Source organism: Pieris rapae, chromosome 18 (assembly GCF_905147795.1).
Source record: "Pieris rapae chromosome 18, ilPieRapa1.1, whole genome shotgun sequence".
In the NCBI taxonomy this organism is placed as follows: domain Eukaryota; kingdom Metazoa; phylum Arthropoda; class Insecta; order Lepidoptera; family Pieridae; genus Pieris; species Pieris rapae.
In genome coordinates this window covers 9,264,073-9,282,048 of record NC_059526.1, presented here as the reverse complement: position 1 = coordinate 9,282,048, position 17,976 = coordinate 9,264,073, and the positions used below count along the sequence as shown (strand labels likewise).

The following is a 17,976-nucleotide window of genomic DNA, read 5'->3' as shown; positions in this document are numbered from 1 at the left end:
GAAAATTAACAGTAATTAAAACATAAATAATGGAACCAATTTAATTAACTCACCTCCTAATTATTTATATTAAACATTATTTAGTGCGTATCGACGAGGGAACAAAATTATTATATTACATATTTGATTCAAATAAAATTGAAAACTCAAATATATTTGCTACCCACGGTTCCAATTGAACAACTGAGCAAGTGAACGCTCAGTGGAAATAGCAAAAGACTTCTTTTCAGGGCAGCGACACACCGAGAGTAACTTGTAAACATTTGAAGAGAGCTCCAATTCTTACATCTGGTATAAACAGTTCCACAACTGAGCGTTTTTCAGGGCAGTTTTTTGCCACGCACCACCAGCTGCCCACTAAAGTATTTCCGAACCAATTCGACTTAGGGTCCTTCAAGAAAAGAGCGTACCATCATTAACATCAGGTGAGCCTCCTGCCCGTTTGCCCCCTGTTCTATAATAAAAACATAATTTATAAAATATGCTACGTGCAAGAGATGAAGTAGGCACGATTTCCTAAAAATCTGATACGCCTATGTTCTTGTATAGTGTTTATCACGTCAGAGACTGGTCCTGACCGTACCTGCAAACCTTGTAATACCGATGGGAATGATGTGAACACTCGTAATATATTTTGAAAAAATCCTGAAAAGACCAAAAATCTCGGCAAAATGCACTCGGTGTGAAGGTGGCTCTTTCGGCGCCGGAGTGTCGCGGTCCATCGATCTGTGGCAGCCTCTCCTCGGTTTTCAGTGCCCCATCTGTCCCATAATATCGCCTTAGTCCCGTAACCTTGGCTCATTTGTGTTTCGCTTTCGAAATGTGCCAAAATGTTATTGTAGATAAAAAAAATACTTTCTCTGTAGACTACTCATCATAACCTGTAGGTACTTTAAAAATAGCTTAATAAAAGTAAAAACGCGCCGCTCACATGATAACAGTATATTATTTAATTTTTAAAAGCCAAATTGATGGATCATTAACGTGAAGACTTGGGCACTAAATTTTTGCATAGTTTATGGTAATACTGTAATTAATTTATGAAAGAAACTATAGATTTTTATTTATCTTTATTAAGCATATAATATACACCTCACCAACTTTACCCACATAACTTTACGATATTCGACAACAAGATCTAGTCGTTCTTCGAGGTTGGTAACTTAATCAAAAATAGCGCAATATTTTTCATAAAGTGCTCATCAAAATAAAATCGAGTTATGAGTATTTCAATTTAATTATCCAAGATGTATGTACAATATATATGTATTAAATTATTAATGTTTTTAATGTCGTAAAAAATTAATATATATGTCATTGATTGCACTTGTACTAACAATTAAATGCATTGAACGAATTATCGTTTAATTATTATCGGTTAAAAACGCTAGACTAGGCGGCGACAAAATAGAGGCTTGCGCGAATGTCTTGTTCATCTCATACATTAAGGATTACTTCGATCTTCGTTAAAATCATGTTAATATAATAAGGTTTAATGGACCATTTGGGTCGATTAGGATAGACCGATTAAGTTTTTTTCTTGTAAGGACCGCCTCTATGTAACTATATACATACATTATAATATTAACTATACACCTAATATGTAGTTCTTTATTTTTATACCACTGCCGTCGTCATTTATATAAAGCAGTTTAATTGATTAATATAGGTTTAAACATCATCGACGTATAATCACGACGCGGCGGCGCGATTTTAGATGTTGCGACATTTCTGACAATACCGATTATGTCTAGATCAACAGCAAGTCCGTTCCTATGGGTATGTATATATGTGTACCTAGTAGTTAGCTTTTTTAAATAGATTCGTTTGGATATAGAGATTACAACATTGATAATAATGTTAGAATCCTCATTGGTATTGTGAAATTTAAAAGCAATTCTTAGAAGTTTGTGAATCGAAATAGTACGGTAATAGTGTCATGTGTGTTGTGTTTGCTAACCAAAATTGTATTTTCTTTTTCGCTATCTTTGATGTTCAATAAAAAACAATAATAGGGGCTGCGAGCTTAGACAAAGTAAGTACGCACGCGCGATGTTCCCACTTCCCTCGCCTCGCCTCTCGCCAGTCGCCATAAAGCAGGCATAGACCGAACGCGCATGCTCGTCGTCTGTTTGCTAATACCACCGTTGTACCTTGTTTCTCTTCTAAATAATACAAAAAATCACCAACGATATGAATAATGTAAAGTGATATTTATGTGTGATTTAAAATTGCAATGGTGAGTTTAAAGAATTAAGCCGATGAAATATTGCTAGGCTTCGGTCAGTGCTAATTTCATACTCACAATAATCTTGTATTTTTGTATTTGTATATTAATACAATATACTAAAATTGACGTCAGTATAAAGACTATCAAAAACAGTAACTATTACTGATGGAGCAAGGCATTTTGATATAGATAACAATTAACTTACATCAAATAAAAGCGAGTAGTAGGCTTATGCTACTTTTATAATCAATTAAAGCAGTAATTCTTACATCACTGTATTGTAGATAGTAACATACAGCATTGACTTCTTGTTATGAAACATTTTTTTTAATGCGAAAATGTTATTTAGAAAGCCAAGTACTTAAGGACTTCTCTAAATGTAAAATTAAAACATACGGTATGCATCCTTAAAATGAAATCAGCTAGAATTATGTACTTTTAATTTCAAATAAAATAGCATTCGTCAGTTAAATTACTATTTATATTTGTAGTGTAAAATAATTTCTGTAACTGTTTCGTTGCTGAAATATAATCTGCCATGTAATTATAAATATTAAGCAATTCCAAGTAAACTGACATAATAAGTCAAGCAACATGAACGCGCTAAATATTATTGCAACACTTGAATTTCTGCATAATTAATAGAATTCGTCAAGCGATTATATTACTTACGAAGATGCTTTTAAGGGTCAGTTTTCTGTATGTACGTACACCGTATAAAGGGAATTAGTCCGAGTTTAAAACAGGCTACAAATACAGCCATCGTAAGAAGATTTGTTATACTTAGTCTGGTTTTTGAGTGAAAGCCATTCAGGCTATTAGTATTATCTAAGTCTTTGCTATTAACTTCATCTTTCTATCTTTCCTTCGCGCCGTCTGAAAAATGAATAAAAGCTATTTTTTATATCTAAACCCCATTTGGTATGCTTCAGATGCAGGTGTCACCGCGACCTCTAGATCGCGTACTAGATGGATACCGCATGCGGCAGAGGGCGCTCAGCGTAGAGCAACTGACTCAACTTGCAGCTCAGTTGCACATCGCTCACCTCGCTGAACTGAGGCGACTACGGGATTATCGCCGACGTTTGGATGACGTACAGCCTTATCGTCCGCAACATACAGATCATCTGTTGAGGTCAGTGTACAGACCACAGTATTTGCCAACTTACGCTACCGTAAGTTTAACATTTTGCGTAAATATCTAGAAGTATATTATGAAATATAAATATTACAGAGTTAACAATGGCCTAGAGGAGGGCGTGGTGCCGGGGACGTGGAGGCCCGTGGTGTTGCCGCGCAATCTACAGGAACTCTTTGATACTGTGGTTGGTGCCTATTAGATACGGTGGCGACATCAAATTAACATAGTCGTCAGTTTGTCGGATGTACCTACAACTTACTTATGTTAAAATTGAGATTTATCCTCTGAATTTGCAAATTGATATACCTAATTATTTTCACCCGATCTCTATATAGGAGGAAACTTAAATATATTTCTCGTTTAAACAGAAATGTGCTTGTCATGGTTGGCAGAGATTTTTTTGATTGAAGAAGCGCACATTTTGCAGCCAAAGACGCCCCAGGTGAAAGCGGCAGACAGTGCAGGCGTGTGGCGCGCGACGCGGGGCTGGGCGGCAGGCGCACTGCTGCTGCTTGCTGCTCTGTTTCTGCTGCGAGCAACCGACCGTTTCTTCACCCGCAACTACCTGCGGTGTAAGTGTCGAGCAGATTGGCTTTGTATTTAAAATTAGCGCCTCTGGACAAGTTTGTTTAGAATCGTATGGCTTTAATTCGCAGGGCGCCGAAGTCGGTCGGAAGAATGGCCCACTCCTAACGTGTTAGCGACGAGTCGTAAGTTTTTTCTATTTATTTATTTATTCTATTGCAATTAAGGAATAGTTCTTTTGAACGTGGGTTATGAGTGAGATTTGAATTTTCCAGAAGTGGAGACGCCGCCCGTGGAGGTGGACTCTCCTTCGGAGGCGGTCGATGCTGACTTCCCGGTTGACCTGCCTCCGCCCTACTCTGAATGCTCCCTCAAGCACAGATACGAGGAACCGCCTCCACCCTACTCCGCATGCTACGTTGAATTTACGAACCCGAAGGACGGTATCCCAGCCGTTCACTTCTACAACAGCCGGCGACAGAATATTTTTCGAGACCTGGATGCGGGAACGTCTAGCAGTGATACGGGTCAGCGCGAGGCTCCAAGAAGTGATGAAAGACTAAGTGAAGCGAGGGCAGAATCACCGAAAGTGTTCAGCGACGCTTGTTGATCGATATTAGAATCTAAAAACCTTTTAAAGAATAATCTATGCTAGGAGTCTCGTTTATTTAAAAAAAATATTGTGATTTTATTCGTATTAATTAGGTGGATGATAATATAACCTTTGCAGTAGGTACCAATAAATTCGAATCTAATCGAATAATTAATAATAACTTGCAGTGATCAAACGCAACGAATTCGGGAACTCTATTAGATAAGTATAAATTGAGATGGTTCGAAATGTGTGATAAAAGTGGAAATGTGATTACTGATTTAAGAAGTAGTACCAATTAGGTGCGGTCGATAGGTAGTTATTAAGTAGTATTTTTGCTAGAAGTTATTATAATTATGTACTTTGTAGCTGATTTAAACGATGGCCGGATACTATTGCACAAAGAGACATTATATACGAATCTCTAGTTTTGCACTTCTTCCGTCGCAAAATAATCTCACTTTGAATGTTTTTAACGAAAATACAATTTTAATGGTTTCATTTTACAGTTATACTATCTATCTATTTCATTCTTCGCTTAAAATGAATAAGTATTCTTTAAAGTAAGAACAATATGCTTTGGGTCATTTGTTAAATAATTTGTTACACTTCAGTTAATAGTTTCTGAATATACTGATCAATAAGTATGTTACTAGTGTGCAAAATGTAGTACCTGGTATACCAAAGAAAGGAATAATTTATAAATATACTTTTTAAATATGAACGTTATTTAACTACACGCCGAACAAGTTCTTATTAGATAATATAGTCACGATTTTCCGTGGTTTGTACGGCAAAGTATTCGATGGGTAATAACTTAATTAATGATCGAGCGGAATAGGAATGCGTCACAAAAACCAACTGTTTGTAAAAATTTAATTTGCTTTCAGATCAAAGATTTAGGTATGTGTACTTATTAATTAACACTTAACAATATTAATAAATGCACATTAAGCTATGTATTAATTACTTACATTTGTGTCAAAATGTCTTTAAATTCGATTGCACAGAGATCGAAATTCACCCAACTTTAATTAAAGGACGGCATTTTGTAGAGTTATGTGTGAAAAACTCCATAAATCTATTAATATCAATTTTAGACATCTATACATATATAAACATTGGAGGTTCTTACGCGCTAATCCTAACAGTATTAATATAAATTACAAGTGGTTAATATTCTAGTACTACAACAGTCTTAGCATATGCCTAGCACCAAATAGCTTCCTATAACTTTACATTATAGGGTATGTACATTGGATACCTACAGTAACCAAACACATCACCATCGTGTTTTATTAAAAATAAATTAATGTTTTTCAATTTTTGAATAAATAATTACTCGATGCAACAATTTTCGTCACTTAACAAAATATGCCTTTAAATTGTAGTCACAATCAGTCATTTAATAAATCCCGGCGATAGCTTCAGTAAAATAGGTATCCCTATAATCATCGCTGCAGTCTCAATGAATGAATTACAATTCGTTATGCCTGCGCCGGACGTACCGCGCGAAGTAGTCCGGACGCCAGCATTTGCAGGAGCCCGGCACCAGGAACCAATCGTAGTACAACCGCACCTGCAAAGATTCACACACGGACCTCGTTGTCACTGCTTGTCCCGGTATTTATTAAAAAAAATTTAAATCTGAGCGAAAGAGTACCTGATAACATCCGAGCTCGTCGTGTCCGTCACAGTGCACGGGCTTCTCGGTCGTCACCTCCCCCGTCTGCGCCCCGAACTGCTGGTAATCCTAAATCGTACATTTAAGTGATTAATATTATAGACATCAGGTTAAAAGGGTCTGAAAAATAAGGCTTCGAAATAAAAATGGTGCGTTACCGGCTTTTGCGGCGTCGACGGATAATGCATTTCGGCGACGAGTAGCGACACCCAGCGCGGCGAACTCAAACATCCGCCCTCCAAGTAATGGCATCGAGACTGCATGCAACTGAAAAAGACACTTAAGTTTACATTTGCATTCTTAAGATACCATTAACAACCTCTTAGGATATTCGTCAGGACTCCGTCGATGAGGCATACCTGACAGGTACCTAAGAGGTGTTCAGACAAATTTAAAAGTACAACTTACCGCGTGACTTCAACGGTTTGCGTAAAGTATCCCTCGTAGGGTATCTGGACCACATATCGCCACACACCCTGGTAGTTCCGAGCGAATACGGGAGTGGCATATTCTACACGCGCAGGACATGGTGTGGGGGGACCCTGTGATTTGCGGTGGCTAGGTCAGTCAATGGATACAAAACAGAAATTCAATTATGAAACATTAAAATACGAACCTCATACCGGTGTGGTCCGTGAGGAGTATGCGGCGCGACTCCAGGATCTTCCCTACGTTCAGGTCCAGCGGAGTCTCCATTAATAGCCCGATACAACATACAGAAACTGAAAATTTAAAATGATCATTTTCTAGATAATTAGAATTTGATGTGCCCCACGGTTTAATTTTAGTCTAGTCTATGCATATGTTTATAATTCCCACGACTGTATCTATTTTATTATTTTTTTGTTTTTAGTTCATTTATCTTAAACATTGCAATGTATGTTTAACATAAAACCGTTTAACTTAAAAAGTTTTTTTACCTATTTTTATTTATTTTTATCTTTTAAATTTTTTTTGCACGAAATTTGTCGAAAATACGCTGTAATTCCGTCTAAATCGTCTTTTATGTATTATATTATGATACACATCAATTTTGATCCAAAAACGTTTAAAAAGAATTAGGACTATACGACATATTGATGTTTTTTTGTTTCCTAATTTTTCTATCAAAAATCTATGGTTATTTAACACTAGAAAGACGGGAAAATCTATCTACCTACAAAGACGGCGACCGGTCAAATGACTCCTCCAATAGATTACACCTTTTTTTATTATTTTAGCTGTTAAAAATGGTAACTATAGTAATAAAACAGGGTTTGATGTATGATTAATTATAATATTTATACACATATTTTACATTTTAACATTTTCTTTACATTACAAGAGCCGCAAAGTGGCTTTTTACAAGTGTCTTTATTAGTTTTATTTTTGTACTTTTGTACATAACATTTTCCGAGTTTCTGGATTTTGAGTAGAATATCGAGAAGAATTGAAAAAATGTACGGCCACCTTCGAGATGCCGCTTTGACACTATGATTTTATGCCATCTGGTAAGCCACATCCACGCCGTACTTGGTAGCATTGTAAAAAGCCACCGTTTTTGGCTTTTTCTTAGGGTAATTGGAGTCTATTTCAACATTGTTATGTAACGTGCTAATATATAACACGTTCTTTTTTCGTTTTCCTTGATAAATTGTGAGTGTACATCTATCGGATTTCAGGATTGTTGTTTCAAACAAAATCATATGAAGTGATTAGACGTAAGGTGGAATCTCTCGTAGTGCCCCGTTCATAGTTCCTACAATCGTAGTGCGTTTTGCGAGCAAGTTATTTACCAAGCTTATCGATGTAAAGAAGTTGTCAGTAGTTATATTTCGGCCAGTATTTGCAAAAGGTTCCACGAGACGCATAACAACGGATTCACCAAGGCTTTGGTTTTGTGGCCTGCTTTCGTCCTTTCCTAAATAAGGAAAGCCGTTGAGCACAAACTTTGAATCCACATCGACATAAGCAAGAAATTTTATTCCAAACTTATCAGGCTTGTTAGCAATGTAATGAAGAAACCTGCATGTAACCTTAGTAGAAAACAGTTGTTCGGCTACTGTAAAATTTTCTCCTGGCTTGTAGCATGATAAGCAGTTCTCAATAAATTTGTTCCAAACGTCTGATATTAGTGCAAATTTGTCTAGTTGAAGTGACCACGACGTACCGTCGGTAGAGGTGATAAGACCTTGAAGCTCAGAAACTTTTAAAAACTTAAACTTGAAACTTATAAACACTTATCGGATCTCAGCCGTCAAATGACTGCCGCCGTCTTTGTCGGTATATCAAGATTTTAAATAATAAACAAAAGCGATGTGAGTTATTTTGATACATAGTTTCATTAAACTACTAATATTAATAAAAGTCACAAAGTTTCAATACGTTACGTCAAATGGTTTGTGAATTATTCAACATTAAATTCAAATTGACAGTCAAATGACTGCTCCCGTCTTTCTAGTGTTAAACAACTTACAGCTGCTGTCGTCTTACATTTATTTTGACTTTGACACTTCCATGACTGCCATAAAATGACGTTTAGTTTTATCAAGCACATGAATTCTGAGTTATACTATTTTTTTGATTAGAATTTAAAACTCGGCACTGCAAAATTTTACATTTATTAAATTAAAAGTTGTAGTTTGTAAAAATTGGAAAGTATTTTCAATGGTAGTTAATGCATTAAAATGTCCACAGCATTAGTGAAACAAGCTTTAGCATTTGTTGATCCTGAAGGTAGGTTATATTTGCTCTTTAGCTGTGCACGAACGAGTTATGTTCTTAAAATTGTGTTTCATTTTAGAAAACGACACTAAGAAACGCAAGCGTGCCCGAGTAAACCAACGTTTGAAGTCGGGTCAAGGTAAGTCGACCTCGCGCAATTACATCATTTAATATAATACTTATTAGGCGAAATCTTTTATCTGCTTTATTAAAATTATCGGCGCATATAACAAACATTGTATGGATTTTATTTTAAATAATTTAAACGTAGTTAAAGAACTAACATTGTTTTAATTTATTCGGAATGTGATTTTAAACTGAACATAGTTTATATTTTTCAATTGTCTACTATATTTTTAGGAAACTCTCATTCACACAAAAGGGAAAATAAAAAAAATAAGACAGCGATACCACCTGAAGAAGACAGAGTAGAAAGCAATATAAGGAAGCTGCTTGCACTTTCTGCTCCAGTGTCAAAGCCAGAGGTGACACAAAAGGTATAGTAAATACTAAATAAATTGATAAACAATTTTAAGTAGCAGCCATACCTAATATGTAAAGTTTTTTGGTACATACATACAGGAATTACCTTTCAGAGTCTGAAATCTGTGTTTAAAATGTTTGCTTACTTGTATATGTAGAGTTATTGTAATAAGATATGAATATGTCATTGTCAAATTTCTGATAGAAAATATATATGTATTTATTGTAAATTGTTTAAACAATATTTAATTGTGGTTAGTATAATTATATTTTCATTTCCTCAAAATTTATGTACTTAAATAATATTCTGCTTCAGGTTCTAGAACGAGCAGTGAAAGGCAAACCGTTGCTAGAAAAAGTTGAGAATAAAGTTGAAACAGAACAGTCCATATTATTCCCTGAAGAAACTTTTAAAAGTTTTGAAAAGTCATACTTTTGCAAATAATCTTTACAACAAGGAAGAGAAAGAAAAAGTTAAAACAATGTATGGATGGATTTGCCAGATGCAGTCATTGGAAAACTAACTTTGATATCAACATTCACTATTTTCACTTTATTCGTAATCTGGGTTAATTCTTATACTTTCTTTGACAACGGTGAGCTATTTTTGGTCCATATTAAATAATATTGTTTGATTTGTTCAGTTGGGTATTAATTCTCTATATTTTTCGTCTTCTCTATATTTTGAGTCTCATATGAACATATCAATTTTCCAGATCTCTACATCTACAAGTACATACCAAATCCACGGTGGGTGCTACTGTTCTGTGCAGTTTGGGGACTATTTTTTATCGGGGGACTCATTTTATTCACACTCTTCCATTTGTACCCTTATTTATAGCAAAACAGACACTGAGTATATTTTTTAAGAATTACATTTCAAATCTCGCAAATGATAATAATATTAGTGTAAAAAGAAAAAATGCTACAATCCTACCTGTAACTGTAAGAAAATACCATTTAATAGGAAAGATTTATAGTATATTGAAAGAATCGCAGAGAAGTGGGACAAAAATGGTGAACGACTGGATAGTTATCGGGATATCGGGAGTCACATGCGGGGGAAAGACGACATTGGCCAACCGCCTGAGGGATGCGTTGGTGCCGGTCTACGTGTTTCACCAGGACAAGTATTTCCTCCCGGACGACAGCCCAGAGCACGTGAGGTGTCCGGGCGTGGACCACAACAACTACGACATACTGTCGGCGCTCGACATGGACAAGATGCAGGACGATGTGTTGCGCACTCTGAGAGGGGAGAACAGGGCTCACGCGGTTAACCTCGAGAGGGCCGAGGGGAAATGGGGCGTGCCCGGAAAGAGCTTCTTGATTCTCGAGGGCTTCACCGTCCTCAACCACAAGCCCTTGAACGAACTGTGCCACTTGAGGTGAGATACGATTCGGTCGTATCTGTGTTCTCGCTTATACTGGTGTCGAACGGTTCTAATAGAGTGACGAATGTGCCGCCGCAGGTACTACTTCGTGCTGGAGTACGGCGAATGTGCGTCGAGACGCGCTCTGCGGTTGTACGACCCCCCCGACACGCCCGGCTACTTCGAACGATGCGTTTGGCCTGAGCACTTGCGCTTCAAGGCACAGGTGAGGAACTCTTCGATGCAACATTCTTGTTTGACGCCGCAATTGTAAAGTCAATTTGATTTTGTTAAAGATCGAGAAAGACAGCCGCGTTAAGATGTTGGACGGCACAAGTCCGGACGCTTTCGAACTCGTCCTGAAAGACCTGACGCAGGCGGGAGCCTCTCGCTTATGAACCCTCGTTGGTTATTGTTAATTCGCATTTAAGTATATAGACTTTGTACTTTACTATGAGTTTTATTTTAGCTTTAGTATAATGACAAAATGGGGTCGTTTACGATTCTTCGTTTTGTTATGTATTTTATAGTTTAATTTGGTAAATGATATATTTGAGGACGGTGTACTCTATAGAACTTGAAATTGTAATTTCATATTTTTATAGGATTTATTTTAAACAAAAGCTCATAGCTCATATTTATCGTTATAATAATATTAATTTATTGCAAGAATATGGAACAAAAGGTGGTACAATCGTAAATCGTTCGCACATTCTGCCACATACAGTGGCGCGCAAATTTATCTTAATTTACATTTAATATTATTAGTCAAAGTCAGTTCTTATATTATCTGTATCGTACATATTCATCATACTTTATGAAATTTGTATCAATTACAATGGCTCACGCAAATAATCATTTATTAAATACTTAGTACATTTTTTCCAAAAGTAATACACTAAATCGCTTTTTAAAGACTCTTGTCGGAAGATCTTTTAATTATTTTGGTAATTTATTGTAAACTTTAATTGCCACACGTAAGGTTTTTTCCGAAACAGCTTGATTTTTGGCAGAGCCAATTTTTGTCCCCCATGTCTTCTTACTTCGACTTAATCATCGCAACTATCAAGACAGTTTGCTCCACAAATTGCTCTAATACTGCTTCTTTTGGGCCTTAAATACCCTATTCACTTCGACTGAATTTCCCCAAACTATAATTCCATATCTAAATATAGATGAAACATATGGATGATAAGCAGCTAATACCGTAGCATGGTTAACAGTTTCCCTTGGTCGTTTTAACACAAAAGCTTGAAAAATAGTTGTCTTGATAAGTTCCTACCTCGTAGCAAGAAATAAAGCAAACACTCACACACCGCCGCCGTCGCAGAACTTGCGGCTCTCGCGGGGAGTGTCCGCTCGGTGTTCCATTTCCAGTTCGCTGTCCGGCGTTTCCCAAGGATCGTCCCGCGACCGAGCCGTCCGGCCCCTCTCCTCCAATCTTGAAAAATAAAATAATGTCAGTCACGACTCGGTGATCGTCCCCTGGGACATCGTTGCTACACACACCTGTTGTGCTGTACGTCGGGAAGGGCGTGCGGCAAGGGGGCTCCGTAAGTGGCGGAGTCGGCGGGGGCAGGGGCAGGGGCGGCAGCGGAGAGGTGAGCGACACGGGGCAGAGCGTCGTCTGCGCGGAGCACGGGCAGCGTTCGGGACAAGTAGCGCAGAGTGTGGTTGCGAATCAGCTCACTGAAACAACATATACGGACGGTAAGGATGTGACGTTATTGTGAAAATTTTATTCGAGACAGTTTAATACTTTGAGTGGGAGATGTCGTATGACTCACAAAGGATATGGTTCACCGTTGGGGCTCTGGCCCATGGGGTTACGAGGTATAAGTCCTCGGTTGAGGTCTCCGCAAAGGTTGTTAGCGCTCACGTGGGCCTTGGACTCGCCCGCTTCGGGACATTCCGACGCCACCTGCCGGTACGGTGGTGGACGCACCCTGTAACATGAATCGTTTTGTTCGTCCGTAAAAAAAGTTCATTTATTGTTCGACTCCACCGGTGAAAGTTAACCCGGCGCCGGCGCTAGTCGTAAACATGTTTGTGTGGTGTTTAAACAATATTTTCTTTTTTATAATACATTAAAATATACCTTACCTCGGTGGCGTCGCATTTGGCGACTCGACAAAGGCGTAATATCCTTCTGGCGGCTCTTCTGGATCGGTTTGATTTTCGCCGGACGCCGGGAGGGCCTTAGTTTCCCCCGCAAGGGAAGGGGAGGGCTCATCCGCTTGGATGATTACTGTCAAAGTCTGGAAAAATAGAGATGGAAGTGTTTCATTATTATTCACCTAAATTGTGATTTAGTTCAACTTCTGATAGTATTAACTGATAATGGATAGTAACTGGTGATTTAAATCTGTTCCTTAAATGCACAATACTCATACAAACAAGTGAGACGCGTCGAAGCGGAATGCAGGTCAGAGTAACGGACGAGTAACCGTATCTTAGAGACATGCGTGTCTCACCTGCCCTAGTCGCGGACAATACTGTAATTACCTATATTTAGATTTTAAAAAGGTCTACTATATTACCTAAATTCCAAGTTGAATTTCAATATTTTCGCAATTAAGTTAAATGACTTAAATATTTGCCGAATACTCGGATTGGCCAGAGCATTAATAATAACAAAAAAGCACTAAATGATAGTGAAACTGTTAAACAGTAGAAACTGCGTGAACTACATAACTTCTAAATTTCGTAATTCGAATGAAAAGTGAAATGCTATTTGCGAGGACTTCGAGTCATCATTTTAATACAATTTGTGCCTTTATACGCTTAAATCGACAATTGTATTGTATTAGGCTGCTCTTCGCTGTTCGATTCGTGTTGTTAGGTCGGATCATTAACTTAATAATACTTTCATCGCATCTTTTTTTAAATTATGTCTTATTTGAAATTGAGATTCCATTGTTTGTTTTGAGGTCAATTTTACAAATTATGGAGGCAGAATTATATCTCGTAAAGGGCAATTTCATTAATAAAAAGTTATATTTTATATATATACATCATTGAAATTCCTTATTAACCAATAAATGATTTTTTATTATATATTGAGTTTGGGGCCAAAGAGTTAATTTATAAGTTTGCGTGACTCAAAGAGTTTTCCTTTTAAGTCTACTTTCTCAGTCTTTATAAGATTTGAGGTCAACCGCCGCCGCGTGGGAGCTTTTTGTCTAATTTGGGAAATTTTGCTCTCATTTGTTTATTTTTACGTATCTAGGTAATTATGCACCTAAATCTCGATACACTAATTACGGTCATCGCATAGATATAAATACACACACATATATATTTGTATATACCTATACAGTAACATTTCATCATTCAGTTTGTAAAATTTCATTGATGATAATTGATCAATCTTCTTCGCTGTATAAAACTTACATAAGGCATTTATTAAGGTAATCAGAGCTGACAAGTCATTATTCCCGCCAAGCAATTGCAGAACATTCACTCATCATACTGTGAATTTGTATGTCATACTAATAACGTGTGCGAATATTAAAATCATTTCGGAGTACGTTTTGTATATTAGAATAGTGTTCAATAAAAAATATAAGGATGTAAGTGGAAAATGGAAAAATCCAAAGCCAGTTTTTTGAATGGCAGCAATCGCAACTCTGTAGGTACCTACTTGTGCGTAGTAGACTTTTCAAGCAGAGATTTTTTATCTTCGCATTCATTTTTAAGAAAATGTTCAGTCACGACGCAAACAAACGACTATGATGAATTTTTTTTAATCATTTTTATGTCAAATATCTGGCCTATGCCTGACAGTATTTGCCCAAAGGAAATGTATCACATTACCTCTAGTTATAAAACACCTCGAGTATAATATGTATAGTAAGTATACCAAATATTCGAAGGCGAGGAGCTAAGTATGACCTGCGTAAGTATGTGAAATACAATAGAACTAAGTCTTCACTTTAAATATTACCCTCAGTCTATTAAGATTATGAGGCTAAAATAATAATGTTAAGCAATAGGCACTCCACTCCAAATGGCTGTGCTGCTCGTCTCCCCGGGAGTAGTCCCTCAATTTTTTGAAAGATATTAGCTAAAGGCACAATCAATATCTTGATGCGAACGGAAAACATTTATACAATAGGTACATACATAATAATAGTTAGATACAATAAAGTAGATGCGATGAAATGAATTCTACAATTTTTGAAACCTTAATATTCGACCGTGTCTCTACTCATAATCAAGATGCATAGCATACCGAAACAATTGATAAGGATCTTTCAAATGTCAGTCTCGTCTTCACATACATATCTAATATTAAGTAGATCGGGTACTTATTATAACCACGTAACAAAACCTGTTGCTTACATACATTAAATAATTGCTAAATAAAACTATTCTCACTGACAAATATTTAAAAAAACGCACCCCAACAGTATCCCAGTGCATTGAAGTATTTTCTAATTAATTTATGTTATTGAGTGTTGTTCAAGAGGTAGATAATGATCACATCCAGTTAATTTTTCAGTGTCAGTAGGTCAAAGAGTATAATCCGTGGTTCAACGATCTCTTAGTGTATAAATAATCATCGTACATATATAATTATAATTTACATATTTAAATAAGTATCAAGTTTTCGAAGATTCTCGCAATTTCCCGTAATTTATGCCAAAATATAACTATACCTACTGTTAATATTATAGTTAAATATGCTATAGAAATTCATGCATATTTCATATTCTTTAACGTAGATATATTTTTTTTTAAATCAAACTTATTGAGATCAGCACTGTTTAGGGATTTCTTTTGGTGCCTTTGGTCTAAAGAAAAAACCTTTCTTAAACTTTGAATACTTGCGCTTACTTCACCATGATCAATATCTTCCTATCTATCAGCGCTGATTAACCTATATAATGAGGAAAGTAGAAGTAAATATAAGGGCAGTGACCCCCGGCACTGGGTGAAGGCCGACTAACGGGCAGCATGACGTCATTTTTGATGAAACTGGACCACAAAGGACTCCAAACGGCAAAGACCAGTAATATTTAGAGCGATGTTCAAATGTTTAAATTTTTTAAACATTGTGTAAGTAACTTATATATTATAGTAACAAAGATCGTATAAATCAGTAGATTTCAATATATCACAGTTATATCTTATTAGAATTGAACTTAACAAAACTATCTTACAGTTTACATATAACATTAATATACTATTATAATAGTTACCTAAGGACTAACTATTCTTAATTTAATAGATTATCAGGATTACGAAACAAGCACCTCCGTTTGTTTGTTTGGAGAAGGGGGCGCAAAATAAAACATTGCCAACTTCCGAGCCGAATATGAGTTCGGGGGACAGTCGATCCAATATTCATGGCGCATGCGTAACGGCATCGCATTCTTCAACACAATCTACATACTCCGATGATTTCTAAGCGTGACACTGTTTAGCACAATATTATTAATTTATCACTTCTTTACTACTGGTCACATTTTAATGTTAGTGAACGTAAATTTGAGATATAAGCTTCTTATTACGACTGCTATCGCTGAAAAAAGAAACTGCTATCGGCAGTTTCTTTTTTCACGAGATATACAGAGACATCTAAGATCTTGACTAGATATACCTCAGAAAAGATTTGTGAGTATTTATAATTAGCTGGCGTTTATCTAAATGTTGTAAAACGAGTGTAACGGTGTGTAAAGGGCTCCTGCCGGGCTGCCACATAACTGTGACTGACACAGATCGCAAAGTATCGTGCTGGGAGCGCTCTCTTAACTAGACCATAACATTGCCGTTCCGCTTACACTTCTTACAATACACAGTTACACACGGAAACTAACGTGCTTTATTGCCACGAGCTAATTATCAATTGCTAAAGTTCCAGAAATACTTATTAATTAAATTTTTAGTACGTTCGCCAACCCTAAAAGAAGTGATGCATTAGCGGGTGTTTTTAAACAGCCAGGTTATTGGATCGTGGTGGTTGAAGTTAAAAAAAAATATACTTCTTATACATTATACACAAACCGAAAAGTTTTTTTAATACCCTTATGAAAATTCTGCTTAATTTGTTAATAAAGCACAGGCCGGTAACATTGTGGTTCTTTTTTAAACCATCGGGCTTATTTGTTAAAACCGCATAAACGTAGTTAGCTTGAAACTCACCAAAAGAAGCAGGAACCGCAACATTTTGTTCTGAATTGTCTCATAAAAACAAAATAGCTCTACTTTCTATTCACCGTCACCGCATCTCACAACGCTCACTTGACGCTTAACACTGCTCACTGAGTGCTGATTGCGGACTGCCGAGAATCGAGATGTAAAAGCATCAATAGCGGGGAATGCGGTGAAAGGACGCTGCCTATTCGTGATAGTGACCCAACGCATTATTCCTTTAACTTATCCAGCGATAAAGTAATCATAGACAACAGCAATAGGGTAGTTATTTGCTCGAATTTAAAGTGACAACAAAACAAAAAAAAAAAGTATCTTTACAAATAAAAATAATGAAATTTATAACAACTCTATTATATAATATGTAAACCTATGTAATGGTTTTCCTGAACTTATAGATTATTTAAGTATGTACTTGCAGTGGGTACTTTACAATGCTTTTAAAGGGAAAGTGTTTGGATTTTTAAAAGCATATAGGGAGCTGGGACACTTAAGTATTATATATTTTTACTTAATATTATTAATATTCATTAAATTTATTATAAATTCGTAATTTTAACACCCCCTGTGCTTATTGCCTATGGCTATTAGCTGCAACTTTCCGTACATGAATGCTAGTCCCCGTTTAATTCGAATAAACCGCTTCAATATCCGTTATTGTAGATTTAAGCGCGTGCAGTCGACTTTATTATTCATAAACATAGGCACAAGGAAACTTGGACGGCAACAAAGAACAAAATCACTATCTTCAGGAGAGGGTTTTGAGTGCACTTTGTATTATGCTAACTTCTTTATTATGAAATATAGGTTGATTATCAATCATTTTATTATTATTTAAAATACGTTAGATTTTGACGTCTGTACCTACGCCTATGGAAATAAAATACAAATAATATAATTATTTCATTATACCTTTTTATTACTAAGATTATTACAGAATTTAATTAATTGTAATAGAATATACTATCATTGTTATCGTTATTATATATTTTGTTATTAATGGCTTCGAGTCTCTTCGAATCAACCGTGGTAGGGTCAAGAAAAAGATGGCGCGTAACCTAAAAAATGTGACGGTCATTTTTTTCCAAC

At 36.3% G+C, this 17,976-nt stretch overlaps 3 protein-coding genes across 3 annotated transcripts; 2 read left to right on the top strand and 1 right to left on the bottom strand.

The window, feature by feature from the left end:
- Positions 1-2,093: 2,093 nt before the first annotated feature.
- LOC111001361 lies at positions 2,094-5,446 on the top strand. Its single transcript, XM_022271241.2, has 6 exons — positions 2,094-2,239; positions 3,163-3,365; positions 3,465-3,555; positions 3,799-3,943; positions 4,028-4,081; positions 4,172-5,446. The coding sequence occupies exons 1-6, from the start codon at positions 2,237-2,239 to the stop codon at positions 4,504-4,506; spliced, it is 831 nt and encodes a 276-aa protein (XP_022126933.2). The 5' UTR covers positions 2,094-2,236; the 3' UTR covers positions 4,507-5,446.
- Positions 5,351-17,028, bottom strand: LOC111001360. Its single transcript, XM_022271240.2, has 10 exons — positions 16,879-17,028; positions 12,835-12,989; positions 12,519-12,677; positions 12,241-12,420; positions 12,044-12,172; positions 6,789-6,894; positions 6,581-6,714; positions 6,331-6,439; positions 6,152-6,241; positions 5,351-6,067 (listed from the first exon to the last, which is right to left on the bottom strand). Exons 1-10 carry the CDS (start codon positions 16,900-16,902, stop codon positions 5,966-5,968), a joined length of 1,188 nt encoding a protein of 395 aa, XP_022126932.2. The 5' UTR covers positions 16,903-17,028; the 3' UTR covers positions 5,351-5,965.
- Positions 9,800-11,182, top strand: LOC111001362 (nicotinamide riboside kinase 1). The gene is made up of 4 exons (XM_022271242.2): positions 9,800-9,954; positions 10,075-10,746; positions 10,831-10,957; positions 11,028-11,182. Exons 2-4 carry the CDS (start codon positions 10,373-10,375, stop codon positions 11,127-11,129), a joined length of 603 nt encoding a protein of 200 aa, XP_022126934.1. The 5' UTR covers positions 9,800-9,954; positions 10,075-10,372; the 3' UTR covers positions 11,130-11,182.
- Positions 17,029-17,976: the final 948 nt, after the last annotated feature.

Coding starts and splice junctions, on each gene's coding strand:
- LOC111001362 (XM_022271242.2), top strand. CDS start 10,373: ATGGTGAACGACTGGATAGTTATCGGGATATCGGGAGTCACATGCGGG. Junction 10,747..10,830: donor AACGAACTGTGCCACTTGAG/GTGAGATACGAT, acceptor GTGCCGCCGCAG/GTACTACTTCGTGCTGGAGT. Junction 10,958..11,027: donor ACTTGCGCTTCAAGGCACAG/GTGAGGAACTCT, acceptor ATTTTGTTAAAG/ATCGAGAAAGACAGCCGCGT.
- LOC111001361 (XM_022271241.2), top strand. Junction 3,366..3,464: donor CATACAGATCATCTGTTGAG/GTCAGTGTACAG, acceptor TAAATATTACAG/AGTTAACAATGGCCTAGAGG. Junction 3,944..4,027: donor CACCCGCAACTACCTGCGGT/GTAAGTGTCGAG, acceptor TTTAATTCGCAG/GGCGCCGAAGTCGGTCGGAA.
- LOC111001360 (XM_022271240.2), bottom strand. CDS start 16,902: ATGTTGCGGTTCCTGCTTCTTTTG. Junction 12,678..12,834: donor CCAAATGCGACGCCACCGAG/GTAAGGTATATT, acceptor TTCATGTTACAG/GGTGCGTCCACCACCGTACC. Junction 6,715..6,788: donor ACGGACCACACCGGTATGAG/GTTCGTATTTTA, acceptor CGCAAATCACAG/GGTCCCCCCACACCATGTCC.